This window comes from Oxyura jamaicensis, chromosome 15 (genome assembly GCF_011077185.1).
Source record: "Oxyura jamaicensis isolate SHBP4307 breed ruddy duck chromosome 15, BPBGC_Ojam_1.0, whole genome shotgun sequence".
NCBI classification, from domain to species: Eukaryota; Metazoa; Chordata; class Aves; order Anseriformes; family Anatidae; genus Oxyura; species Oxyura jamaicensis.
In genome coordinates, this window is record NC_048907.1 from 12,743,315 (window position 1) to 12,770,563 (window position 27,249).

The following is a 27,249-nucleotide window of genomic DNA, read 5'->3' on the forward strand; positions in this document are numbered from 1 at the left end:
CCAATATCATTGTGAAGTTGCTCCACTCTGCTTGTTTCTTTACAGCCATGTTCACTACAGCCTGGGAACACTGTTGTGGCCCGGTAGCACTCTGGTCCTGCTCACTCCTGGCCTTCTGTTCCCAGGCTGGGCCATCAGAGGGTTGCTACAAGTGATGTGGGACTTGTGATCCTCATGAGCCTGGGCTGAGAGCCTGCTGTCCTCTCCTGGGTGGTGCTTACCCATTATTCAGAGGAATGAGGAGCTCTCTAACCACAGGTACCTGCAAAGCTCCAGGATCTTTCTATAAGGCCACCGACTCCACCTTGAGCTGTGCACTTCTGTGATGGGGGGCAGGACTTCATGGCAAATGAGGAAAAGAAGGGCATATGAACACAGTGGTGGAAAAAGAGACTGTTAAAGTAATTGCTGCAAAGCACCTTTACTTTTATGTGCTCAGAAAAATAGAGCAGTTACAAGCCTGGGCTGAGCATAATGATGACATTTCAGGTAAGTTCAAGCACAGTGATGCAAATAAGTGGGACAAAGAGCTACCAGTGCTTCTGGGGAAATCCCTCCCCACAAGCTCTGTTTGAAGGCAGGGTTCTGAGGCACCAGCATAATTTCATGACCACAGGCCTTCATTGGCCACAGTTACCCCATTACTTGGCAACTTCAGAAAAAAAACAAACCCATCCTATGGCTCTGCCTCCTCGCTGATGCACAGGAGTCAATGTGTGCAGCGTGTAGCTGCCTCCCCACCTACCTGGAGCAGGAGGCTGGGTCCCCAGGAGCAGAGGAGCCACAGGATGCAAGATGTTTTCACAGAGCTGGTAACAAACAGACTCCTCATGAAGACCACCCAGCACCATACATTCATATTCGCCAGACAAAAACAGCCCCAGATCCCCAACAACCATCAGTTTCTCCAAACTATCTGGAGATGGGAGGGAGACATTGTCACCCAGTTGCCCTGTTATCACCAAGCGTCCTGTCCTACTCCACAGGTGAAGTATGTCACTGGTCAGAGAACACTGGTTTGTACAGCATGGCTGAATGGCAAGTTAATAGGGCACTTCCACCCTCTGAAGCTCAAAGGAGGGACTCTGCATACAGACAGGCTTCTGCAGGCATCACGGGTGCTCCCACCCTCAAATCACCCCTTGTCCTGAGGGACAGGAACACACTGAATGTCTGAGCCCAAGTGAGACCCTCTCACCCCTGAGGTTTCCAGCTGCAAACACACTGGCTGTGTTTGGCTTTTTATATGTGGGGTGGGAAGGCCTCTCCCTAGGAAATGTGTTTCCTCATGTCAAGTCCAAAGAAGCCACCACAAGACAAGCAGCAGAACCCATAAATCTTGATGAAGCTCTTTGCGGAGCCTGTGAAGTCTGGTCCCCACCGCAGCAGAGTGGCCTTGTTGTTGATGCAGAGGGCCAGCAATTCCTCTGCCAAGCTGTGCTTGCTGAAAGCTGCTTGGAGCAGACAGATCACTACTCCAGTGAAAGCCAGGACTGGGCTTCATTTTATTTATTTATTGACTGTTTTGGGTGTGCAGTCAAGCTCAAAGCCCATTAAAACACACACACGTAAACAAAAAACCCACATCCCAGATCCCTTCTATATTATTGAAAAACAAGTCCACCAGAGCTGGCAACCCAACATCAGGTTAGGGTTTCACTGCTGACAGGATAATAAATCTTGCCAGAGGTTTGGGATTTGGCTTTATTATTATTATTATTATTTTTTTTCCAAACCAAACATCAGAAATTTGGGTGGAGGATATGGAACTGCTCTGGCAGCTCTTGTAATAATCTTGTTGGTACCATGAGGCCAGTAATAACTTGTACTGCAGGAGACTGCTTCCCAGTTTACAGCCCCAGCACATGCCTACAGAAATCCTCCACATACCATCCAGCTTTAATAGCCTCTCCTATTCTTAGCACAAACTTTCCTTCTTAGAGACTATTGCAGTGCCATGTACTCCCTGCTTTGGCTGTCCTAAATCCCTTCCTGGCCTGTTACAGCCCCACAAGGGCCAGCCAACTCCCCCTGTCTAGAAATTTCAGGGAAAAGCAAGGAAGTGATCCACAGCACTGAGCTTACCAGGAACTGCGAGAACATGGAGAGCCAGGACGGGTCCCCTTGCCTGGATGAGGCATCCCCCGGGCTTGCTGTTCCAGCAGCTCTGGGTTCAGCCTCGCTCGTGCACCACATGCGCCTGGCAGAGGAGATGGAAAAAGCAAGGTGGCTGGGCTCGAGGCAGCTCTGGGATTTGTTCTCTCCTAGCCTGCCATTTGAGAAGCAAAAGGCACCTCCAGGGTCTGTAGCAAGGCAAGAAGAGACTAGGAGCACCTACCCACCTCCTGGCAGAGAGCATCAGCTGGAGTAACTCCACCTGAGCTAAGGGGCTGATCCCCAAGACCTGCTCTCCTGGCCCACAGCTGTGCAGGGGCATTCCCTGATTAAACTTTGGGGTTGAGGAGAGAAATTTCTTTATTAATAAATCAGAAAGTTGCATTTGAGATAAGCCCTCAGGGATAAGGGTCGAGTCTTCCCCTCAGCTGTTCTGGGGCTGTGGGAGGCAGCAGCCTTCTGTTACACACAAGTTTGACATATGATTTGAATCAGCAAGTAAAGAGGAGCCCCTTCTCAACAGCTTTATTGTGTTTTTCAAGCTGTTAAACACTGGGTCTTGTCTGAGATAAATTATTCTTAATGTTATTCTTGTTTTTTAAATCTAGGCATGGCCATGCCTTTGGCATTTGAAAACTGCTCCTGCCCAACTTAGTTTTTCATTTTCTTTCCTAAATATTTTTCTCTTATTTTATATTTTTTATTATTATATATTTTTATTTATTTACCTTTTTCTTTCTTTTTCTTCTTTTATCCTTTTTCTTGTTTTACTTTTTTTTTTTTTACTTCTTCTTTTTACTTTTTTTCTTTTATTTTTTTCTTTTCCTTTTTTCCTTTTCATCTTTTCCTTTTCTCTTTTTACTTCTCTCTCTCTCTGTCTCTCTTTTGTTTTCTTTTCTCTTCATTTCCTTTCTCTCTTTTCTCTTCCTCCTTTATTTTTCCTTGCCCCCTTTTATCCCCCCCGCTCTCCGTGGCGCCGGGCCGCGGCCGGGGCTCTGCTGCCCTCCGGCGGCCGCGGCCTCCCGCTGGCGGCGAGGCCGGGCCAGGCCGGCTTCAGGCAGCACCCGGGGCCGAGCTCTGGTTTGGGTTAAAATCGGCCTTGCCCAGTGGTCTTGGCCCGGTGGTTTTGACGCCTGGCACGCCGGGGGCCCTCAGCCCCACCAGGCGGGACCATTGTGACCCCCGGGGGGCCCAACCCGCTGTAATGGGGGCTCTGTGCAGCAGCACGATGACCCCATCCACCTCCACGGGTTTGGCCTGGGCACCTCCGTGTCCTCCTGGGCCTGGAGGAGCGATTCAGCCACCCTGCCCTCCACCCACACTGGAGGGATGCCCCGGCACAGCCCAAACCCTCGGCTCCTTTTCTGCCTGCTGCCGAGGGCTCTCGATACAGTGGTGTCTTTGTGCTGGGGACATCTGCTCGCATCGCCCCAGCCCTCCGGCAGTGACCCTCAGGCAGCACTGACCCCTGTGGCCCCACAGTGAACCAGTGACCTCCCAAGGAAACTCTCCAGCTGCCATTTCCGTCCTAGGATGCGATCATCCCTCATCCAAAGCTCATCATGGCCATGGGGCGGCTTTGCCGGCAGCTGCTTGGGGCCTGCACTGGAGGCAGAGCTGTGATGGCAGCACAGTGAACGTCCTCCTCAGCTTTCATCCCGTTACTTTGGGTACCAGCATCACTGCAAGCACGCCTGTGGGACAGCAGGTTGTACCAGCAGCACAGCAGGACATCCTCGATGCCAGCAGGGACAGAGAGGGGACAAGGGGGGACTGAATGTCACCTAGCACAGTTACATGCCTGCACTTGGCAAAATGATTATGCACCACTTGCGGTGGATTTCAGCTGCTTTACACGCTGAATTCATGGAGACATTCAACAGGGCCTTTATCCTCTGCAGAGCACTGAGGTATTCTGGGGTCTGCCAGACCTCAGTGCAGGGGAACACTTTGTCCTTCAGCTCAAGGCTGCCGAGTCCCCCATCCATTCCAACAGACATGAGACACAACAGCAATATTTTGTACCTGCGTTCTTCAAGGGAACATTGAAAGCCACTGAAATGTTTATTATCTGCAGGCGGAGTCAGGGGGCAATGGCTCCTCCTGCACTGGGAGAGGTGTCAAAGGGGACCTCCGAAAGGGCCTGGTCCAAAATTGCATCAGGCCTCAGAAGAGGAACAGGAGCCATGGTCTGAGCAGGCTGGGATATGCCGGTGCAGCGAAGGCCTGGGGACAAGAGGCTGCCCCAGGACTCACCATGGGCTCACCACAGGAGCAAGAAAGTCCAGTACCACTCTAATGCAATTCTTGACCTTACTTCTATTGCTCGGAGCCTTTGGCTGAGGCACCGGTAAGAGTACATCCCTCCCTCCCCACCTTGGCCCACCCTCTGGTGCAGCCAGGTGTGACAGCACCACAACTGAACTCCGTACCTCCGTACATCTCAATCCCTCCCAAAATGTAAAACAACACGGAACAGAAGCTCCAAGAGCGGAGGAGTTCCTGCACAGGGATTAGGCTGGTGGGAAAGCTGCAGTGGCATCCCACCTGTAAGGCTGCGCTCAGCAAGTTGCTGCTTGTGTGGTGGTAAGGCTGCGCCCGAGCCTGAACAGTCAGCACCTTACTGAAGGTGGCAGGCTTGATCTGGCAGAGGAGCGGGAGAGCTGTGTGTAGGCAGCCAAGGTTTATTAGATAAATTGTTAAATTCAAATGACCTGGACACAAAGATAAGTTGCACTGCCTTCTGAAAGGCAAAGGTGATTTTGACCTGTAGAAACTGATACAGGTTACCAAGAAATCAGTTACCACAGCGGATTTGACAGTAAAATGATCACCTTGCAGTTAATCTTAGTGGAGTCAAAGTTTCTCTCTACCTAGTACATCCAATGGGATGTGCACGTTATGTCAGCGCAGCTACCGCGCTGCTCCCACAGCACCGCTGCCTTCCTGCCGGGGTGCTGCCGCCTCTCCTGTCCTCATCTGATCACAGCAGCTCTCCCCTCCCTCATCTGCGGTGTTCGAACATCCAAAGCAACACATCTGCATGGGACATTTCTAAATTCAATGTTAGGCTGCTCTCATCTTTAACAGGATGGGGGAATAAGAAGGTGCAGAACTCAAAATCTGTTGTTAGACCTTTAAACTAAAATTAAAAAGAAAAGAAGAAGAAGAAGAAAAAAACAACCACGGTTCACTTCTCATGGAGAATTCAAAACCTTCACTGGCATGTTCCTAGGAATGTTTTTCTGCTTGCAACAGTTAGCAGCACGGGACCGCATCCACCTCCAGTCCCTGGAGCACTGCAACGCTGTCTTCCCCGCGGGGTGAGATGTCATAGGGCTGCACGCACCAGTGCTGCTGTCCACACGCTCACCAGCACGAGGCTGGCAGACAGTCTGAGCACGGGGCAGGCCCGCAGGGACTCGGAGGACGAGGTGCAGGAGCAGACCTCATAGCCGTTCTCCGAGCGGCTCTCATCGTGCTGTCCGGGCTTGGAGCGCGCCCCAGTCCTGCTGCTCCCGGCTGCTTCTGGGGAGTCAGCCTGCATGTCGCTGCACACCAGCCAGTCCCGGGCGATGGACTGCGGATAGCCAGCCTCAGCCTCCAGCTCGCTGTCCAGCACTCGCCAGTACTCCTTGCCCCTGAAGAAGTAACTTGCACCTGGGAAGAGACCAAAGCCCAGAGGTGAGATGAGCAGGGACAGGCAGTGGCCCAGGAGGACAGCACAGAGCACTGGGAGCAGCAAAGGAACACTCCCACCCCATGGAGCCGTGAGCCAACAGACTGGGGTGAGATGCTGGCTCCTGTGGCAGGTCCTGGGGCAGGTGCATCCCCTGGTACTGCAGGAGTGCAGGGTTAAAAGCCCACAGCCATACACGCCACACGCATCCCAGTCTTGTAACAGGGCATGGTGAGGCTGCAGATGATAACCAACCTGAGCCTGACTCATCCTCCCTGCATGGGTGGCCGGTTGTGCCCAAGAGCGTGTGAAATTTGGAAAGCCTCTGGAAATGTCCCTCCCATGCCTGGTTTAGTGGCTGCAGTTACACTGCTAGGTCACCAGTGAATAAAATGTGGAATCACCACTTTATTGTGAGCGAATGGCTGCTTTTAAACACCTCCTGTGACAATTTTTTTGTGTTTTTTTGCAGAGGGACGGGGCCACTGAGAAATTTCATCCCTGGAAAAAAAGTGCTAAGTCTGGGCAAAACATTTCCTTTAAAAATATTTTTGTCCACAATCTCACATATGTAGGTAAAAAATCCAACAACAAAAAATGCAGGGAAGAGCAAACCAGCAGGTATTAAGATAAAATCGCCACAAAACAACTTCAGCTGTGGTCTTTTAGTAAAATCAAGTTATTAGGCACCCAGGATATTTCTGTTGCCTGCTTGAATTTACAATGGCTTTTAGTGAGCAGGGGGAGCTCTGGCTCAAAGCCTACCTCCCTCTGCAGCTTTTAGACAGGGAAAATGCCGTCACATCTGGGGCTAGCAGTGCAGACTCTGCAGACGGGGCTGTATCTCAGGTGCAAACAAAGCATTGCTTTTTTTCTCTCTTTTTCGAACCAGCATACGGACTCACCGTCTGACCACCTCATGGCATCATCTAAAGGGCTCGGTATTCCCTTCCACAGAATGGTCTCCGAGGGGTACCCAGGGTCCATCCTCCGCTCGTGGTCATCGTAGCGCCAGTAGAGGTTGTCCTTAAAGAAATAAGTCTTGTCATTGTGAGCCCAGGAGAAGGCGGCATCGATCCCTCCTGGTGGCAGCCCGAAGTCCGAGATGGGCCGTGGGTATCCTTCCTCCACGTTGTTGTCCTTGAACACCCAGTACCTGTCTCCTGAGGAAAGAAGCACGGAGCATGAGCGCGTTAGTTTCATAGCCGAGGCCAGGCTTCCCTAACGAGCCGATGCTTCGTTATCTGTCGTGATGACCCTCAGGGTGAGCTCTTGGTATGGAAGGATGGGCCAGAGGGGAACAGCCCATCGGGGAACCTCTGCCCTGGAACAGCTGCTGGGTTTGTGCCAGGCTGCTTGAGCTGAAGGTCCCCATGGTCACACAGGGAGAACGAGCCCACATCTCTCATTTCCCACTTCATGCTCTGCCATGGGGACTGGCTTTCTGCCTGCACGAGGTCTCCCTGGGGACCCGCTACATGGCAGCCTCTCTGCAGCACCCTGTGGGTCTCACCTGACCTATTTTAAATGTCAGGCTTTTTGCTTGGTTTTCTAGAAAACGTGAAGAGGTGCTTAAACACATGCCCAAGCTGCAGCAGCAGGAACTCAGAGGATGGGGTAATTTGTGTGCTTTGGTTTGTGTCCAGGGATCAATGAAACAGCACTGGAGAGCCAGAATGAGACAATATTTTATAGCTAGAAAGTAAACCTCTCATTTCATCTTAGGAGGCAGGCAGGGCTAAATAACACATCACCAGTGGCCGCAGAGGGCTGTGCAGGAGGGCAAGGAAGCTGCCAGCCCCAGATCTGGACAGGCTGGGCGATGAGAGCAGGGGAAGGCGCGTCCCTGTAGTCCCCATCGTGCTGCTTGCAGGGCGAGCCCATGGTCAGGCACTGCTCTGTGCACACATGGCTTTGGAGGACCCAGGGCCCCCAGGTGCCTGGGCATCATCTGGGCTTGGAAACGCTTCCTTGAGCACACAGGCGGTGTGGGATCCGCTACCAAGACACAGCCCATGCCTGCAGCCTGGCTCTCATGATTCAGCACTTCTGAAATCAATAATTCACCCGCGTTCGCAGCCGAGTGGCAGACAAAAAGCAATTTCCAGCTGGGACAACTTCAGTGTCACCGACTCCTCCTACACATCTGCTGCCTGCCTGCAGGGCCCCGCGGCGGGCACGGGAGTGGATGGGGGTGGCACGGGGACCTGGTGGGGGTCACACGGAGACCTGGTGGGGCAACAGCACCAAGGGGGTTTAGCCAACGCCATGGCATATGTGGGATGCTCAGAGGACATTTGTTTAGGAACCAAGACCTACTAATCTCTTTCTTCCAACTCTTGTGGAAGAAACGGGAGAGCTATTTTTTTAAATAGAGGATTATATCATGTATTTTAAGAAAAAAATAAAAGTAGCAGAATTAGTAAAAGCAAGCTCTTCAGGTTTACATTCTTGTCCCCTCTGGCTTCTCTTCTTAACAAAAAACAAAAGGCAGGAAGAAAACCCCAACTCTGTAAGTATGTGAAGGGTAACTTCTGCTTTTATTTTGTTCTTGAAAAGCAGAGATTTCAATTAGGTTTGGCTGCAGTTTACCCTAAGTGAAATTTCCCCCATTTTCTGCAGAATGTGATCCCTACGTTCTGCTTGCCCCCCGCAAGGTGTCTCCTGGCCTCACACATGGACAGCTCTTGGACCTGCCCCAGGTGGAGGTGGGCACCGGTGTCCCCTCTGCAGGAGGGCTCAGAGCCCAGGGGGACCCTGGCATGGGCTGCACACTGAGAACCCCCACTGCTCTCACCTTTGAAGAACACGATCTTGTGGTCGCTGGTCCTCTCGTAGACGGCGTCCACGCTGTCCAGGTTCAGCGGCAAGCCCCGCCAGAACCGGTGGATCTGAGCCGGCTGGAGGGAGACCAAGTGCTTATTGCGGGTCAGTCTCCAGAAGTACTTGCCTGGAGGGACAGACCGGGCATTACTGACCCACCCCGCCTCCCGCCTGCGCTGCGGGAGAAGCCGGCGCCGTGGCATGCGTTGGCAGCGGGAAGCCAGGCAGAAGGTGGGAGCTACAGGCTTCCCAGCAGCAGCGGCTGGCGCTTGCTATTCCTGGCAGCTGTTGGAAGAAATCCCCTTTTTGGGAATCCAAACAATCCTCCAGACACCGCACTGCCTGGGACTCCCAGCCGGACTTTTTTGTCCTCCCCAGGGAGCTCCACACAGCGAGATCCCGGTCAGAACAAGACGTCTGAGAGCGAACCCTCAACTTCGTCTCACGTTTGTAATTGCCCGTTAGAAATCACTGCGTGTTATTTACATCTGCTCTCGCCTGGGTTCCCAAGGGAAACGAGCAACAGAAACCAAAGATGCGCCTTCGGATTTGCATTCAAGGCATTCAGCCCTTTCCCCAGAGCTGGCAGATTGTGACACCGTCTTTCAAAATTTTATGGAAATTGGATCTTAGCCTAATAATGCAGGAGGCAAAACTCTAACACTTAAACATCTGCAGAGAGGGGGGGTTATTATAATTATAAGGATTTATATCATTCTTGTTCTTCTGCTCCCGTTTGCACATTTGCTCTATCTGACTGAGACCTACAAATGAATAATGTATTCAGATGTGGTAGGAATTGCTATAATTACAGATTCTTTTTAAGAATGTTATAAAGAATAGAATTCAAATCTGGTGGCCATTGCATATCTGTGGAAACACATGTAATTAAATAAAGATGATCTCTGCATCTCTAATTAGAGAGGCACTAGACAAAGACACATTTTCACTTTTTTTTTTTTTTTTTTTCACAAGAAATACATCCCAACATAATTCCTTTTCTAGTAGGTGTATATCTGAGCTCCTGAGGGCTGGGTGCTTGTTGGCACAGCAGAGGAAACCCCAGCTGCTTTTGACTTTTCAGCTCTCTCCCAGCGATGGGCTCGGTGGGCGTGCAGCTGCAGCCGGCAAGCTTTACATCTACATCTAAAGGCAGGCATACTCTGGGTCATCAGTTAGTTTTGTTGAAAACTATCAGAAAAACAAACAAACAAACAAACAAACAAAAACACTCGGAAGGTAGCGGTTGAGGCAGCAATGAATTCTTAACGTGATAGCCCCACTCTGCCTGGGCTCATCTCTTGTCACAGTTAAGCCTGCTTGCCCAAGTGCTGTGGCTGCTTGGACAGTAGCTGCCTGAGCCAGCCATGGGGGAACTGCTGCCATCAGCATGCAGAAATACAATAAAATAAAAACTCCCAAACCCCATGTTTGTTTAAAGAGCTTGATTTAAAACCATCTTCCAAGCTGGCAGACGGAGAAGGATGAAAGCCAAGTGTGAACTCCTGCCATCCCGAGCGTCTCATTTTACATGGATGATGGGCTGAGGCAATTGCTTTCCTTAATAGCAGGTGATTTCGATTCCAGCTGTGCACCACGCTATCAGTACTTCAGATGCCTCTGGCAAGATCGCTGCCTGCAAACACCCACATGGGCCAAAGTTGCTCCAAAACTTCAGAAGTTTGCAGCAAGGTACCCAAATCGAAGCAAGCAGGGTTTCAGAAGCGCAGGAAACTCACCGCTGCCTTCAATAGGGCAAGATCCTAGGGAGCTCAGGTTGTTGCATCGGGGGCAGTGGGTGACGCTTCTCTCCAGCTGGGCCAGCTCAGAACAAAACAAAATGTCCATCGACAGAGGGAGCTCAGCCCTGGAGCTCCGCAGATCCCTGCCCAGAGGCGATGTCCCCGCTCCCTGGCCTTGGCTGCCAGGCTCCGGACGCAGCCGCGCAGCTGGCACGCACTGACACTCTGCTCTTCGAATTTGCATTTTGGCCCACAATAAATATATCCAAAAATAGACACTGAGATGGATTTCTCTTTAGTTTTTTTTCTTTTTTTTTTTTTTTTTTTTTTTTTTTCCCTCCAATCTCCTCTGCAAGACAGACAGCCATTTATCCTGGACACCAGTTCTTGTCTCTCTTTTTCCCTTCTTCACTGTGGCTTTTTGGAGCCAGCATCTGTACAAGTGCCACAGGGGAACAGCCGCCGTTTTGTGCTCCCTCGGGGGCACAGACAATACCGAGCTCTCTGGAGGTCTTGCGGGTTACACTTGCCTGGAGGCTGCTCCTCACCCCTGCAGAGACGCTTTTGCTTCCCGGCTTTGGGGTCACCAAGAGGTGGCCAGGGATGGAAAGCACTGCCCACTGGGCACTTTTCCATCAAGGGAAGATGGAAAAGAAAGCTTGTGGAGGCCAGCATAGATGGTCTCTGTGCAGCTGAGGAGGCGTTGATGGGATCCTTGTCGGCAGCCGGGCACCCCAGGGACTCGCTGCCAGCAAGTGTTTGCTAACACGGAACCAGATGGCTCTGTAATTGTGCGCGTGTTGTCTTTGAGCGATGCACAGCAAGCGGCATTAAAGAAGATGAAGCGTGGGAGAAGAGTTGAAGGCATCCAGGAAAAAAGCAAGGGAGATCTACTGTTGCTCCCTGGTTCAATCCACATTTTGGGTCTGATGGTGTGTGTCACAGGGAGGGGTCACCTGCCCCAGTGCAGCTGCAGGCACCTCTGCTCCCTCCATCCCCAGCACCTGCCAGCCCCCATGTCTGCTCTTGGTCACAGACCCCAAAGGTCAAAGAAAATCTATGTGTGCTGGGTGAAAAAATATCCATTTTCATCATTTGAAAATAAATTGTTTTGGTTTCACTGGATTTCTCTTCTTTTTGGATAAAAAAAATCACTCACTTTACCGCTCAACCTTTTGGGTAGCCCTAGCACATCCCTCTCCTCCCCCTCCCTTACAGTCCCCACTTAGATGTGATCTCTGCCCATCCCCTCACAGTGCCACTGTGTGTCCCCAGCCACCAGCCTCTTGTCACCCCTGTCACTGCGCTGGGCCTGGCATGACGGAGCCGGGCTATGGGATTTGCACAGACATTGATACATCCTCATCAGCCGTTCTCAGCCTTGGTGGACTGATTAAAGGTTTCAGACTTTTTATTTGAGTCAGAAAGAGCCAGCAGCATGTGGGCCACTTTCCTGGGTCTGCAGGTCCCGCAGGACCCAGGGTACTCTGCAGTCTGCAAACTTGGAGCCAATTTATCCTTACTATCCGATACTGCCTCTGCAGTGCTGTCACACAAATGTCACCGCAGGGCTGCGGGCACACTGAGGCTGTCTCTTACCTTTGAAGAAGAAAGCTTCTCCCCTGATCTGAGCCACGGCATCGAAGTGAGTGTTGCATCTGTTCGGCACGTCCCGCTGCAGCCTGCACAGAGATGGCTGGGTGAGTGGGGGCTGTGTCCCCAGGGCCCCCGTCCTGCAGCCCCCTCCCTGCCCCAAGCCACGGGGTGAAGCACAGGGGAGCAGAAGAACCACAAGCTGTGTCCGTCTGGCATTCCTCCTGCTCGAGCCCAGCCACGTGTGTATGGATTTCCAAGGCAGACACAAGCAAACACCAGCCTGCAGACGGCTCTGTGGATGATGCTCTCCCCAGACCACCAGTGACTGTCACAGGGAGTAGAGCAGGGACGTGCTCTTCGTCCACCAGCTCTACACGGTGGGGGCAGAGGTGGCTCACCGCTCCCTGGTGGCACAGTGTGGCGTGGCCAGCTGTCCCCAGGCAGCAGGATGTGTGACGGGGAAGAGCCACCAGCACGTCACTCCAGCACCTGGGGACGTTGGTGCTCTCAGACACCACTTAGAGGTGCCAGAGCTGCGACGCAGAAGGCAGCCGAGACCAACCAGAGGGACGTAGAGGCGAGGTGATGCAGCATGATGTATGGGGAAAGCCACCTGGCAAGCATCAGGCTGAGCTGCTGAGCTGCTTTTAACAAGGTGGGTGGGAAAGGCTCAGAGCATGAAGGGCCTAAGAGCTACAAAGCCCATGTGAGAAATGATGATCAATAGAGAACAAGGAGAGGATGCTGGGAACATGCAGAGAAAAGCTGTGGTGGGTGTCAGGGAAGCATACATCTAATTTGCTGATGGAATATTCGTGCTGGGCTGCCAGCACCAGCTCAGGCACAAAGTGAGAGATGTGGCGGTGAATGCCCTTCACCCTCACAGTCACATGAGGGGTGAGAAGAAGAGGTCACCACGAAGAAGTTTCCTGCTGCTGTCACCAGACCACGGCCTCCTGCATCACAGGAGAGCTGCCCTCCTCTCTCTGGGTCCCTGCCCAGCACCCAGAGGCTCCAGCCAAAATCTGGCCATGCAGAGCCACATGGACAGGCTCCCTGAGAAGCTACACAGCAAGACAGGTCACCCATGGCACTGCAAATTCACCCGGCCGCTTAAACTGGACGTGCACTAGGCTGGGAGAGATGGGGGCTCCAGAGTAAGGTGAAGTATCCCTGACCTCGAGGAGCCCAGCTTGGTGGCAGCACCCTCGCATGGAGCAGTACACAGCAAGAACCACGTCGTAATGCCACCAAAGTCCCTCGTGTGGGACATGCTGCTGGCATTTGCCATTACTGAAGACCTCACATGTAGCACTTTCCTCTCTCTTTACTCGCAGTCCCTACAGACTTCAGGCACAATTTGCATCCAAGATTTCACTGTACTTAAAGCAGTGCAGAGAGGGCATTTATCTTTGTGCCACTGTGACTGCTAACTCCTTGGGGCACTCATTGCAGGAGCTCTGGTTCCACACGCATACAAACGTGGCACCTGCATTCAACAAAGGGTCCTCACTAGGTCCTCAGAGTGGCAAATGCAAAAGGAAAAGCCCTTCTGATCCCTGGCAGCTGGGACACCTCCTGAGTGCAGGTGCTCAGCACCTCTGTACCATGGGCACCACACCAAGCAGGGAAAAGTGGGGTGAAAAAGGAGCTGAGATGGGCAGAACGGCAGTGCCCAGGGTATTTATTCAAGATAGGATTCTTCTACAGCCCCGTTGCTGTAGGAATATTCCACTGTCCATGTTCTCACAGCTGCTATCCCCTCTTTGCAGGTGCAGGATCGAGGCACAGGGGGATGAAGTGCCTTCCTCCAGGTCACACCCTGGTTGGGACAGAGCAGGAGGGGAAGGTGACCGGCTCCATCTCTGCTGCTCTCACTTAGGGTGCTCCTGGTACGCAGCCAAAATGCGTGACTGTGACCTCCTGCCTTTTTGTGCAGTGTCCCTTCCCTTCTTAACTGCCTTGCTGCTCTGGTAGTAATACAATTTGGTGACTCCAACGCTTATTAATGAGCTAGATCCAGATCCTCCCTTAATGAGGGCACGCTGGCTGCTTGATGACACTCTCAGTGTAAGCAGTCCATTGCCAACTCAAACCTGCGTTGGAGTCAGGCTGCCGGTCCGCTTGTTCCAATATTCACCCCCACAGGTACATTAGGGAGTTGCTCACCGTGGAAAGATTTAGGTAACTTATGCACGCACAAATCAGGATCCTGCAGAAGTTTGATTAAAATTTCAGCAAGGATGAGTTCACCTAAGGGTGGTGGGGACAAATTGCCATTAACAGAAGTCAAATTTCAAGTCTTAGGGAAAGGCAAAGTGTTCCAAGATAATGCAGAATTTCTGGACATGCCTTGAATGATAAGAATTAGCTAATGAATAAATAGCAACTGCCACTCTTTGCTGCTCTTAACCACTTCAGTTGTGGTCTATCTGGCCAGGCCCTATGCATACTGCTTAAAAAAAGCAACAGTGTACACAGGAAATGACTGGGAGATACAAGGAAGAAGGGGCACTGTGTGTGTGTGTTTATCAGATCACGAGACGTCCAGAGGGAAACAGCAAAGACAAGACCCTGATGTGGAGCTCTGCTGTTATACGTCCTCGCAGGAACATCACCAACAGCTGAGAAGAAATGAACCAGACTTACGGGACAGTGGAGCGGTTCTCTGGCAGCTCTGGCAGGATAGGATGGTCATCAGTTTTGCTCCCTTCAGGCTTGGCCGTGGGGGACACAGACTCCCTGACTCCTGTGTAAAGACAGAGAAGCAGTAGAGGGGAATGCCGTCCTCCCCATGAGCCCACTCACCCCAGAAGACATCTATTCCGCCCTGGGGCAGAAATGTGCCGCAGCTGGGAGAGGGACACGACCTTACCATAGAGCTGCCAGATTCGGACTTTGTCCTCGTAAGGCAGGTCGTACTTCAGAGGATCCCCCACTGGACCCTGGTAGTAGGGTCTCATGATAGACTCTATGGCAGAGATGTGGGTCAGGCCGATGGCATGGCCAAACTCGTGGATGGCTACAGCAAACAGGTCCATCCCATGGGCGTCTGGAAATAAAGACACAGCTGAAATAAAAGTCACTCTGTGCTGAATGTATCAGGGGCTTTGGGCAGGCTGTAAGAAAAGGAATAGGTATATGTTGAAAATACTGGAAAACAAGGTTTTGGAATAGATGAAATATGAAAAAGAATTTGTCTCCTGTTGGAAAAAGGAAACTGAAGTGGGTCATAGAAAATGGAAAGCCAGACACCAGCCTGCAGCGTGAATCCCTAGCCCTGCGGAGGCTTGGGCATCACCCCTTTTGTTCTCACGTCACTGGTGGTGCCTGAACCTGGGCATCAGGGACAGTTTATTCAGCAGCAACACCTCCCCAGTGACTTTCTTCTCAGCCTGGGCTCTCTCTCTGTTCCCTTTTCCCTAAGCTGATCCTGGTCGGTGCCTCCCTGCCGCCCCATTCCAGGCTGGCTGGGCCAGGCACACGTGCAGTTGCCTGTCCTCACCGCACAACGGGGCTGTGCGGAGCTGCACCAGGAGGTGGCAATGACTTTAAGTATGGCTCTTACCAAGTTCATGACTGCAAGCAGTGTAATAAAAGGGCTGGAAAAGGCTGGGAAGCCAACGTCTCTGCAAAGCTCATGATCCTGAATCTTGTGCAGTGCTTTGCTCTCCCCACTGGGCCTAGGGCACTGGGGGCTATTTTTGCTGAAATCTGCTTTTTTCTTGATGACTATTATTTACAGTGCCTGTAAACAGCCGGGGTGTTTATAACCTGTCCTGTTTTCCCCAGCACTGGGAGAGAATAAGACATATGCTTTCTGACATTTTAATGCCAAACTGACAACCTTGGGGGATATTTTTATATCACCTACCGAGCTGTTATTTTTGAATCACTGGGGAGAGCAAAATAAATAAAAGATGAAGGTTGGATAGCTCTAAGACCTTCAAAACAGAGGGCAGTTTTTTCGCCATTGGGCTCACCCCCTTGTCCCTTGGTGGTGCTGAGCCCGTTCCCCCACCTGAGCATTTCCCAGGTGGGTGCACCCAGCAGTCACAAAATGGGCACTGCTTCTTACTTAATCACCAATAACACGCCTGTTATGGCAAGCTCCTGGACCTCAGTGCTCACCTCTGCTCTGTTTGTCTGCAAAGCAGAGCTGGTGCTTCCCCTGCCTGTTTTTTCCCTGTAGCCTGAAGAGCTCTCATCAGGTAATTCAGCATCAATATGCTTTAAAAACAGAAAACTGAGGCACAAGGCAGTGAGGCCACCCAAATGACAGAAAAGTGGGAGAATGCAGCCCCCATCTGAGAGCTCCAATAGTCACACACACACCTGCAGCCTTCCAGGTCCCAGAAAAGCCAAGGACTGCAGGTGGGTGACAGGAACGTACCTGATGAACGGAAGGTCCAATATTCATCATCATCAAAATGAGTGTCTCCTGCCGTGTGATGGTCTCCGGGGAAGAAAGCATGTGCCACCGTGCCACCTGGCCCGTCAAAGGGATAGCCATCATTGTGATCTGCCTTGGAGAAGTCTATCTGGATGTCGGCATTGTTACCTGCCACTTCGTGGAAATTCAGTGGGGTGATGTCGCTCCAGACCTTCAGGGCGTAGTACATCAGGGCTCGAACTGTGTCGTGGCCCAGGTGGGACTCTTTTGGGAAGGTGCGAACTCTGAAAGAAAGAAGACAAAGAGGATAGGGCAGGAGCACAAGCAAACTTCTCTGAGGACCACCTGGAAGAGCTCTGCAGGTGCCTGGTGCATCACAGAGCCTCGGTGAGGTACCTCTTGAATGCCCCAACATGTTTTGTAGACGTGTATTGGCAAGGCTCTAAACCACTTCTCTTCCAGGCCTATGAGGATTTCAGAGACTGAGTTTGGGTCCTCTGGAAATACTGACCCCGTCTGACACACCAGATCCTGCTGGCCTAGAGCCCCGTGGGTGCCAGGATTTGACTTCTGCAGCCTTTGCACAACACGCAGGCCCCTAGGTTTTCTTGCAACAAAGCAGATCATTGCTCATTCTTCCTATACGCACATGGAAATCCAGCAGAGATTTGCTGCCTCCATTTATCTCCCAGTAGGTCTGCTGGCAGTATAAAATGTACTCCAAAACCAGGACATTGCCAGCAATCTCTCAAACTGCAATCATAACAAGGAGGAAGAGGAAAAGATGCATTTTATACAAATCTCATTCAAAACCCCTCCAACTTCTTGCCTGCAGGAGACAGACTGATGGCATGCTGTAATTGAGAAGCTCCTGCCTTGCTTCTTAGTGGAAAAAGCATTGCTTAGCTGAGGCTTACCACCCTAGCGCACTCACCGAGAGGCTGCATGGTTTCTCTGTATCAGCACAGCATCACTCGGTCCCCAGCTCTGCCTTGCCCTGGAAGAGAAGCCAGGTGGGACTAGCAGCGTGCTGGTGTTTGCCCTGCAGCAGGGCATTCAAACCTCCCTTTTGATCTGCACTAGCATGAAAAAAGCTAACACCTCCAGTACAACCAAACCTTGAGAAAGAATTCCTAATACTGTTGATTTAACGTAGAGGTGAAAAGACAAAGACGCAATGAGGCACCTTGGCTTCTAAAAGAGTATGTTTGGATAATCTTTCATTGACAATTCTGACAAAAATAAACACTTTCCAGGGAAATATACTGTTAAGTGAGTAATTATTGACAAAAGACAAATCTGCTGGAAAATTTCTGGCCAGCTCTACCCCAGTAATAACGGCCACTTTATTTCTTGTGTACCAGCACACCAACCAAAGTGTTCATGAAATATTCATGGCCTGACAGATTTTAAAAGCAGAAGCAACAATTATGATCACCTCACTTGCCCTCTGCATAATATAGCTGGGAGAACATCACTCAGTACTACACCCCAGCACGGAGAAATGACCTGACTAAACCCCTAGAGGTAATTACAGGTGTCAGAAAGGGATGTCATGCCACTCAGCTCTTCCATCGAATAATGATTTGGGTATTGTTAGGCACTATGGATCAGTGAAGGGGAATAGGAATGACACACTGGTTGAAGTTGGAGGCTCATGCTTTCATGTGTTTGCTTCCTATCGCATGCCCTCAGACATGCAGCCCCAAGTGGGTAACACCTCCTGACCTGGCCACAGCTAGTGAGTGTGAAATTCAGGACAGAGCAAAAATGGACACGTGAGAACTGCCAAATTCTGCCGAATGGTTTCTTGGAGGAGCTTGGGAACCCCAGCCTGGAGGTGCTGGGGATCAAATGGGGAATCAGGCAATCAATCATCACAGGCAGAAGAGCAAAAATTGGGCATAATTCTGCCTTTGCTATCTGTAGGCAAAGAGGGTGGTTCACACCTAACGTAAGGCTGTTTGTATACACACAGCACCGGATAATCACAGGACTTCAAACAAAACACATTGTAAGGCAGACAGCACGGTGACACAAACAGCATGAGCATGGGATTAGACAAGACACTTGTCAGGAAAATTTTTATTTACAGAGCAGACTGCCTATAACTAGATGGAGAGCATGGTGCCCACTAACACCACAGCATATACGTGCTATTGCTGTAATTTAAAGTGCCATTGTGAACCTCTGCAAAACAAAAAAGGTTTCCTGGTTTCCAGATATTTCTTAACTAAGTATCTTTGTCCTCCACAAGAGTACTCCGGACTTCGTTAAACCCTTTACTCCTCTTATGTTTACTGAACAAGTAATTACATGCATAATGCACACTCTGCTTATTCTAGGAATTAAGACCTCCTCTCCAAGACAGTGGTGCCCAGGGCAAGGACTCAGATGTGATGACATTATCTGCTCTTCCCTCCTCAAGCCTTGCTCGACCTTCTATGGCTGTAGAGTTATTACAATTAACCTGATCTCCCTTGTAAAAGGACAGCGGATGAAAAGCCACATCTAAATAGACAAACATAATTAATATTCATTCCAATCCCCGACACCAGAAATGTTAGATAAATGCATAAACAGGATCAACGCTTACTTTGCTTCTTATAAAAGGTCCTGCACCTCTGAGCTGACCCATTTTTATTAGCATGCTACAGGTGTAAGTGAGCCCCCGCCCCCACATCCTTTATTCATTACCAGCATTATTTTTCATGAAAATCCTATCAGAGTTTGCAGCTCAGTATCTGATTTGATTGCAGGAGCTCTGCTAATTACTTTCAATGAGATTAAGAGAAGACTATTATACTGATAAGACATTTGTCGGCATTGCATTACCCAGTTCCACTGAAAAGGAGGTACATTTCCAGCACAGCGCAAAAGCACACAGGGCTAAATAAGCATCCTCCCACCTTGATTATTATTATTTGCAGCAAATGGTGCTTAGGTACCCAGTGGAGAGCAGCGTTCCTTCTTCTCGGATGTTAATCCCTCCTGAGACTCCCCTTACAGAGAGCTCCAATCTCGGGTAAAAGCCTGATCTGAGTACTCGGAGAGAAACCTCCTTCCTCCAGATGGTGTCTGCTGGGCCACCAGGGAGGCACGGAGGACGATGGTGGCAGGGCGGGTGAGGATCAGCTCCCTGGTCCCTCCCTACGTCCCCACCATCCCCTCTACTCCCTGCCAGCTTTGCAAACCCCTTCCCTGCAGGAGCTGCAGGCTCTGGATCGAGATTTCCAGACGCTGCCAGTCCATCATGCATCCCCCTTCTCCTTCTCCTGTCCCATCCCAAAGTAACTTGGGGTCCAAGTTCGTTACGAGCAGAGCCAAGAGAGAGCTGGTCTGGCTGGCAGCTACGGAGGACAACTGTACAAGTGGTTAGTTTGATTTCCAGGTTCCCTTTTGGGTGTGGTCCTCAAAAAGGCAAAAGTCAAAGAGTATTAGTAATGGAGGAGAAATCAATTGCTGGTTAATGAAAGAGCTCCTTCATGTTGCGCAGGCCTAAAACTTCAGAGAGACAGAATAAATGCCAATAACTACCAAACACAGTGGGTCATGGATTGCCTGACAAACCCAAATTGATTTTTTCGAGAACGAAAGAGAAGTAATTGACAGGATGGACACTTGCAGGCTCAGCCCTGACCCAGCGCTACCCCAGCATGACACAGGGCACATCACAGGTGTCACTGGGGCCCCTCTCCTATACCGCTTCATCCCCTGCTGCCATGCTCAGTGAGCACCTGAGCAGAAATGGAGTTTAAAGCTGGGAGCTCCTCTCTGCCAGAGGCATCCAGTGGCACTAGAGCAGAATTAGCAAGAGGAAAACCAGGCTGAAAACACAAGGGGAAGCTCCTGGGAAGCTGGGGGATGCAGCTCCTGGTGCTGATACAGCAGCAGACGGCTCCCCACCAAACCCCAAATTTAGCCCATTGCCACCTCATTCTAGTCAGCTGAGTGCCTCGGTGTCTATGTACCACTAAATGAGAAATCCCATGCAAATAAGATGCATATGTCTTGGTATCCTAGAAACTTCCCATGGAGATGAGGCACAGGAGACAGCATGTGCCTGGGGCTGTGCTGGGATGCTTGGAGGCTGCACTGCAAGCTGTGCAGGCTGCAGGCTCTCCTGGTTTGCTCCCTGAGCCTTCCAGTCCCACAGGCTGCCTGTGCTGGGGATAAAAAGAAGAAACCCGAACAACCTGCTGGCCTGTAAAATCTTGTTTGTGAGGGGGTGCCTACTCCACCACTGCATGTGCCCATCCTTCAGTACCACTTTGCTTGCCCCTTTATCCCAGCCTCAGAATTGTTTAAGTTTTCACCTTTAAAACATGTGGCATAAGAGAGTTTGGCTTTTTTTTTTTCTTAATCTTCAATCCATATGTAAAAGGTAAGTATGTAAAACTTTATGCCTCTATTGGCAGATTTTCATGGCAGTTTCTAAAAAGCTATTTTAATTTGAAGTGTTGGGTGTAAATACCATGCTGGAGTTTCTGTAATGCTATAGCCTTCTGTTGGCTTATACAGCTCCCAGTCATAAAATACAGCCCTTTCTTGAACAAAAGCCAAGATCTTGGAAAGGATGAAAGAAAAAGAAGAAGAAATGAGTTTGTCAGGAGATGGAATTTTTATATCAGACATATAAAATAGTTTCAGAGCTGAAAGCTTTTTTTTTTTTTTTTTTTTATGACAATCTTTGCAGCAGCATCGCAGCAGGGCTGGGGTGTATCCTGGGGCCGTGACCACCAGAAAAACCCAACACATTTCCCTTCGGTGCCTTGCTCCAAGCACAACTGCCCAGCCCCGTGGTGGGACACAGCTCGGGTTTGTCCCTGCCAGGCTCTGCTCAGAACAGCCACTGGAGTCAGCAAACTGAGCACATCCCACTGCTGTGCTGGCTCCAGAAGCTCACAGGGCACCAGGGCAGGTTTTACTGATTCACCCACAGGGATTTTTTCCTCTCTGAAACATGCAGTTATTCCTCTTACCTGTGAGGATAGGGCTGGTTTACAGAGTTTTTACACCTGTCTGCAGCTGGGGCCATCCCTCGGGCTCCTCCCTGCCTCAGCACCCTTGCCCCAGCCATTAAAAGAAGCCATCCACAAACCAAAATCATTTCTTTCCGAAGCTAATGGCTAAATTATATTTTTCTTTTCTGAAGACACTGTCTCAGGAGGATGTGCTGTCACGCAGACCATATCCCTATTAAGGCCAGGGATTCAACACTTGTCAACAGCGACAGCTGAGCCCCAATTTGTGACTGTAGCGAAGGTGGACTTGCTCTAGGAACTACATCAGGATCAAAGAGAAGTTTATTAATAATTAGGAGATCTGTCATTTTTTTTTTTTTTTTTTTTTTTTTTTTTTTTTTCACAGGGGTTTTCAGGACAGCCTGAGCATCTCAGGGCACACCAGCAGCTCTTAGAACAAATACTGCCATGCACGGTCTGTGAGAGAGGAAACACAAGTCTCAGAGTACAGGTCTCGGTGGGACAGGGTGCCCATTTCTAGACCTCACCTGCAGTGTGGCTGCAGGATGCTCTGGAAGTCAGACCTAAACCTCTGTGTTTTGCAGGGTCTGTGTTCCACACACATTGCTCACCAGCTTTAGGAGAAAAATATTCTCCCACGGCAAGAACTAGAAGAAAAGGACCAAATGCCTCCACTACCAGAAAGCGCTCCTGGTCCTTGGTCTCATGTGAGGCAAGATAAAAGACCCATTTGTGCTGAGCCAAAAATGTGGCAGCTGCTTGAGAGAGCGCAAAGTCCCAATGAACTCAAGAGAAATCATGCTGCAATGCAGCAAAAAGCACCCAGCCAACCTGCTGGCCAAATCTACCCCTCTGCCGGCCTGTGGCCACACAGGGCTGGGGTCCTACAGCTAAGGGTGGGAAGGAGAAGGCTTTAAACAAACAGTCCTCTGGGTCCTGGGAGCATGGAGGGACACGCTTTAAAACATCAGCCCAAAACTCATCACAAAGTCTTGTTTAGCTAGGGTGCGCATGTGCTCGGCCCTTCGTGGCCGCGCTGAACTCACGGAGCATGAGCTCCTACCTCCAGGACAAGTTCCTCTTGTTCCACTTGGTCACAGCCTGCGTGTGCCGCCTCCTCCTGGCCACCGAGCCAGCCAGGTCTGGCAGAGAGCAGCGAGGGGTTTTCATCAGCTCCAGCGTGGCCTCGTCTGGTGGCAGAGAAAAGGGAAAAATGGGCACAAGGAGGAAGGTGCGGCCCTAGGTGAAGAAACACCACAGCAGCCACATCCACCAGCCACCTCCACTGGCTGTGGCAGCAATCTGGGCTTGAAGGCGCTCTCTAAACACCCACTGGCTGTGGCAAGGGGAGGTGATGCCCAGCTCCAGCACCCAGATTGCTGCCACCTGGGCTAAGTGTTAGCTGTCCCCTTAAGCATAAATTAGTCTGTCTGTGAATTGGCCATTATTCCCCTGGCAAAGCCAAGAGATGTTCTCATGTAGATAAACTATATCCCTGTTAAGCTAGGAGCTCATATAGAAGCTGTTCACATTACTTATTTATTTTAAAAACTGAATGAAATCTTCAAGTCCCTGTTCTCACCTATAGAAATGCAGGTGATTGTGTGTTCACTGATTTTCACACTGGCTTCACCTCTTTACCTTAAATAAGGGGCAAACTGCCCTTCCCAAGCAGCAAACTCAGAGGCAATGAAAGGTACAATCTTGCTCGTAGGCCTCCTGCAGCTTGTGATAAGGTGGAGGAGAAATGATTGCGCATGTTTAATTAAGAGTGGAGGGGAAAGTCTCAGCGTCTGTGTGTTGGGGACACAGGAAGCGGCTGCTCAAGTGGCACTGGCTGCTCCAAGGGGCTGGTGAGGGCTGCAAAGAGATGAGCCTGCTAATTAGCATTTTCTCTCTAATTGTCTCCTTGAACAGAGGTAGGGACAGCTCTACGCAAGCACCACGGCAGTGCAGGGATCAGCTGGGGGGACAGTGGGGAGGAGAGGAGATAAACTGCCCAGGTTAAAACTTGCTTTCTCCTGTCCTCAGCGAGGATGGGGATGGGATGGTCCCAGCCATACCGGGCTGTGAACCTGCCCCATCCCAGACGGTCATGCTCACTGCCACCAGTGGCAGGACTTGTCCTCCTCCTTCCCTGCCCTGTGCCCCACTGGCCAAGAAACCAGATTACTCCCTGTACAAACTGGGAGGTTTAATCAAGTTTTTTGTTCAACTCAATTTGAGGCTGCAATTAAAGCTTTGAACAGAACCACCTATCAGCTTTAGTTTCTCTGTCTTTTTTTCTTTTTGAACACATCAAGAGCTATTTTAAGCTATTTTAAGCACGACAGGAACCCCAAGGGTGTGTGGGTCTGGTGAAATAATTGTTTGCCTCAGGTTGTTGAAAGCACAAGGCAACAAAGCACCTGAGCCATGTAATTACTCTTCCAGCTGCAAACCTGGCCGTCTGTCAGACACGGGCTGCTTTTCCCGGGGATGCAACCCAGCTGCACGGCAGCACCAATCCCCCCTCCTCTGCCACAGTGGGGACAGAAGGGCCCAGCATCCACTGACCTAGCACCCCCGTGGCTTCCAGTCCCCCGAACCGCTGCATGGCCGTGATGGCTTTTGTCAGCTCCTCCTGTGTCTGCAGCTGTCCTGTGACAGGGTCCGGTGGAGGCAGATAGCCAAATTTCATCAGCCAGTCCTGCGACACAGGTTAAGGGGGGTGAGAAAAGGAAATGAGAGAAATAGATGCATAAAAAGGGAAGTGCTGAAGATCCTGCCCGTTCTGCTTGGAAATACCATTCCCATTTACACATTTACACCCGACTTCCCTATTGAACAGCGTGGGCCCTGCTAACAAATGAAGGTGTCACAACAGATCTGTATACATTGCTTAAGTAGCAGGACCCAGTGACCTTCATGCATTCCAGGGCTGACATCTAATTTTCTCATCCATCTGCAAACCATCCCCGATAGTGGCATCAGTGGGGCCCTGCCCGTGGGGATCACACTATTGCCTTGCAGTGCTCAGGGGGAACCTGCTGCAGGGATGAGCACATAGAGGGGAACGAGAGCATCCCTGTGGGGTGGGGACAGGGCTGTCACCCACTAGTGAACAGACACTGGGCTCTGAAGTCCTCTCAGTGCAGCCTGGTGGCTGAGGATGCAGAGTTTTGCCTTGTACTTCAGCAGGGTTTTGACTAGAAACAAACTCAACCACGAGGCCCCTAAAACTGGACAGCAAACGGGGTGGTGAGATACACAGAGACCCAGGTTCACAGAAGGAAATGAACACCTGCCCTTCCCCAGGCCTGCAGACAGATTCATGCTGAAACCCCACGGGGAATGTCCCCATGTCCTGGTGGCCGATGGCACCCCCGATTGACTCTGAGCAGCGTGGTGATCAGGGAGCTGCCACCGAATGAAGCCCACCAGAGCAAACACCACAGAGGTGTAGAAGTCACTTTTAGCAACTGATGGCTCTTCCCATGGGGAGGCATGGTGTTATGCCTAGCTGCCCTCTGCCTGTTGCCTTAAGGCATTTAGGGCTGGGTGTGGGTGAAGCAAGGGGGGTCTGCGAAGCACCCATGCACCCCTCTTTGCTAAAGGGACACCTGTGTGGCGAGCCAGCACGGCTGCATGCCCACGGTCACGCTGACACGAGCGCCTCATTAAAACCAACACCGCTGTTCGATAGGAATTTGTCTTCCAAGGCACCACGTGCTTTTACAAGTATCTCTCTCTTCCTCTTTTCAGCCTAAAACTGATGAAAATAATACCGTAAATCTCCTTTTTACAACTGCTTTTTAACTGTCTGGTGAATTATCTTCCTAAATCCTTCCTTGCCTTCTTGCTTGCTGATATCTCCTACCTCAGCAGAGGGATCAGCAGAGAATAATACCGCATGCAGAGCACCACGAACACCTACCCTCTATTTGCTTCATCTGTATCAAAGAAGCATTGATCCATTGAGCCTCTTGAAGACTGTTATTGATCCTGACTTTCACTGCGGTCAATACGCCACAAATTTACGGTAGTCAGATCAGTGCCAAGAGGCTGTATCTGCTTACCACTAAAATTCAAAAGACTCAGTGCTTGCAAGAGCCATCCCAAATGCCACAGCATCCCCAGATGTCCCCAGCATGCCCCATCAAACCGTTCACACACAGCTTTATGACAGATCTCCCCACACTTGCTGTGGCCGCAGCACCAGCCGTCGCCATCGGGGAGCACAGCTCCTGTGCTGAATTTCTCCCTGGCAGTTCTCCTCCTTTCCCACTCTCTTTCATGGCTGCCTTGTTTCAGCAGGTTGTGTATTACTGAAGGCAGCCTATCCTGCCATTTCTTGCTGATTCATGGAACAACCCTGTTAGCGAGTGCCCGGTAGAAGCATGTTTGCAGCATCTCGGCCTCCTGTTGCCCTCAGGCTGAGGGCCAGGCCTGGCGCTTACTTCCCTCATCATTGCTTTTATGTGCCCCGTTGCATTGCAAAAATGTTTGTGACAGAAATTAGAGACACAATTCGCTCCTGATTGCTCCTGAGAAATCGGCTGTGACATGGAGCTCGGCAGTCGGCCCACCAGTTGATGAGCATGGTGTGGTTTAATTTGGTTTCTCCCCCAGCCGTGGAGCCAGCGTCGTTTCTCCTCTAAGGACAGCAGAGCCATGGGCACATGAGACCTGCAGAGCTCAGCTGTGCCCCTGCCTCCTGGAAAAGGAGGTGGCAGCAGGAGGCCGAGCTGGGAGCAAGGCAGTGGCAGGGCCTGGCCGAGGGCAAGGTTTTGTCTCTTTCTTCATTCAAAGGAACAGAAGGAGTATGAACACCACTGGCTGCTTCAGAGGAAAAGAAGGGCTCTCAAGAAAAGACACAAGGAACAGGAAAAGAGCATGTGCTTTTCATCTAGACCATGATTATCATGCTCCAGGTTTCCCCACAGTTTTACAGACCTCTGCTATACCACTCTCCTTCATCTCCTTACCAACATAAGGATCTGGCCAGCTTGCTCTCTCCCAATAAACTAATTCATAACACTGAACTTTCACATCCTACCTTTGCTGGGGCAGACAATTTCATTAGGGAAAAAAGCAGCTGGACTCGGAGATGACAAATGCCAGAAGGAATTGTCTGCCTAATTAGGTGTGCCCTATGAAAGCTTCTCAGATATTTTCTTGTCCTTAATTAGGACAAAAGTTAAACCGATGAACTTTCATACGTGGAAAGATGAGAACATCCTCCTCTGAGATAACTTCAATACATTCACTGCTTATTTCAACCTTTTTAAAATTAAAAAAGAAAAACTTTTTTTCCAACTCTCATTAAGTTAAAATGTTTAAATGAAGCCGTGATTTCAGCTGAATGCTAAAATTCTTTAAATATATTTCTTGCCTGAGTTGACACGATAAAAACTTCTCCTTAAAAATGTGCTGAGTTAAACAAATTGACCTAATCCCATGAGGAGAAGCAGCTTCAGCAACTCTCTGTTTTCAAAAGGGGAAAAAATTGCTTCCCCAGAACATTCAGATGGAGCCGATAACTGATACTGCTCCCAGCTCCGAGACGAGATGGGAAGGAGAAAAACAGAAAGCACTGCCTCGATGGCCTGTGGGGCAGGGAAGGGTCCCCTAGGCCCTCATAGAGCCTGCTCTTACCTCTCCCCTCCCGCTGCAGGTGGTGCCCAGCAAAATATGTCCTACCTGCTTCAAAGTGACCTTCTTCCTTTGCAAAGCAGCCGTGGTGACGATGGCACAACAGCAGCATCCTCTAACTGGAGCTGCTCTGTGTGCATGTTTGCAGGCAGCTTGCTCGTGTTGTTGGCTAAAAATAAGCTGCATCAGTTTTTCTTGTCTGAGTTCCCCATACTGCTGAGCATAGCCTAATGGGGAAAAGTCTGCTTCATTAAAAGTCTGCTTCATGCCTTAAAATTGGTA

The 27,249-nt window shown here is 50.5% G+C and overlaps 1 protein-coding gene and 2 long non-coding RNA genes across 3 annotated transcripts; 1 reads left to right on the plus strand and 2 right to left on the minus strand.

Annotated features, from left to right (window-relative positions):
- Window positions 1-391: 391 nt before the first annotated feature.
- Window positions 392-2,894, minus strand: LOC118174790. Its single transcript, XR_004754776.1, has 2 exons — window positions 2,086-2,894; window positions 392-1,147 (listed from the first exon to the last, which is right to left on the minus strand). It is a non-coding gene; the product is annotated as an uncharacterized LOC118174790 (long non-coding RNA).
- LOC118174791 lies at window positions 1,181-1,580 on the plus strand. The gene is made up of 2 exons (XR_004754777.1): window positions 1,181-1,295; window positions 1,370-1,580. It is a non-coding gene; the product is annotated as an uncharacterized LOC118174791 (long non-coding RNA).
- Window positions 2,895-3,007: 113 nt separating the features above from the next.
- On the minus strand, window positions 3,008-27,249 carry MMP17 (matrix metallopeptidase 17). The gene is made up of 10 exons (XM_035340782.1): window positions 27,016-27,249; window positions 23,890-24,022; window positions 22,397-22,523; window positions 16,349-16,632; window positions 14,831-15,007; window positions 14,605-14,704; window positions 11,959-12,041; window positions 8,592-8,744; window positions 6,700-6,957; window positions 3,008-5,775 (listed from the first exon to the last, which is right to left on the minus strand). The coding sequence occupies exons 1-10, from the start codon at window positions 27,232-27,234 to the stop codon at window positions 5,447-5,449; spliced, it is 1,863 nt and encodes a 620-aa protein (XP_035196673.1). The 5' UTR covers window positions 27,235-27,249; the 3' UTR covers window positions 3,008-5,446.

What these genes read in the sequence shown, in the direction of transcription:
- MMP17 (XM_035340782.1), bottom strand. Translation starts at nt 27,234, where the DNA reads ATGAAGCAGACTTTTAATGAAGCAGACTTTTCCCCATTAGGCTATGCT. An exon ending in CCGAATCTGGCAGCTCTATG is followed by an intron (nt 14,705 to 14,830) that starts GTAAGGTCGTGT and finishes GTCTTTACACAG; the next exon opens with GAGTCAGGGAGTCTGTGTCC. An exon ending in TGCCATGAGGTGGTCAGACG is followed by an intron (nt 5,776 to 6,699) that starts GTGAGTCCGTAT and finishes GTCTCTTCCCAG; the next exon opens with GTGCAAGTTACTTCTTCAGG.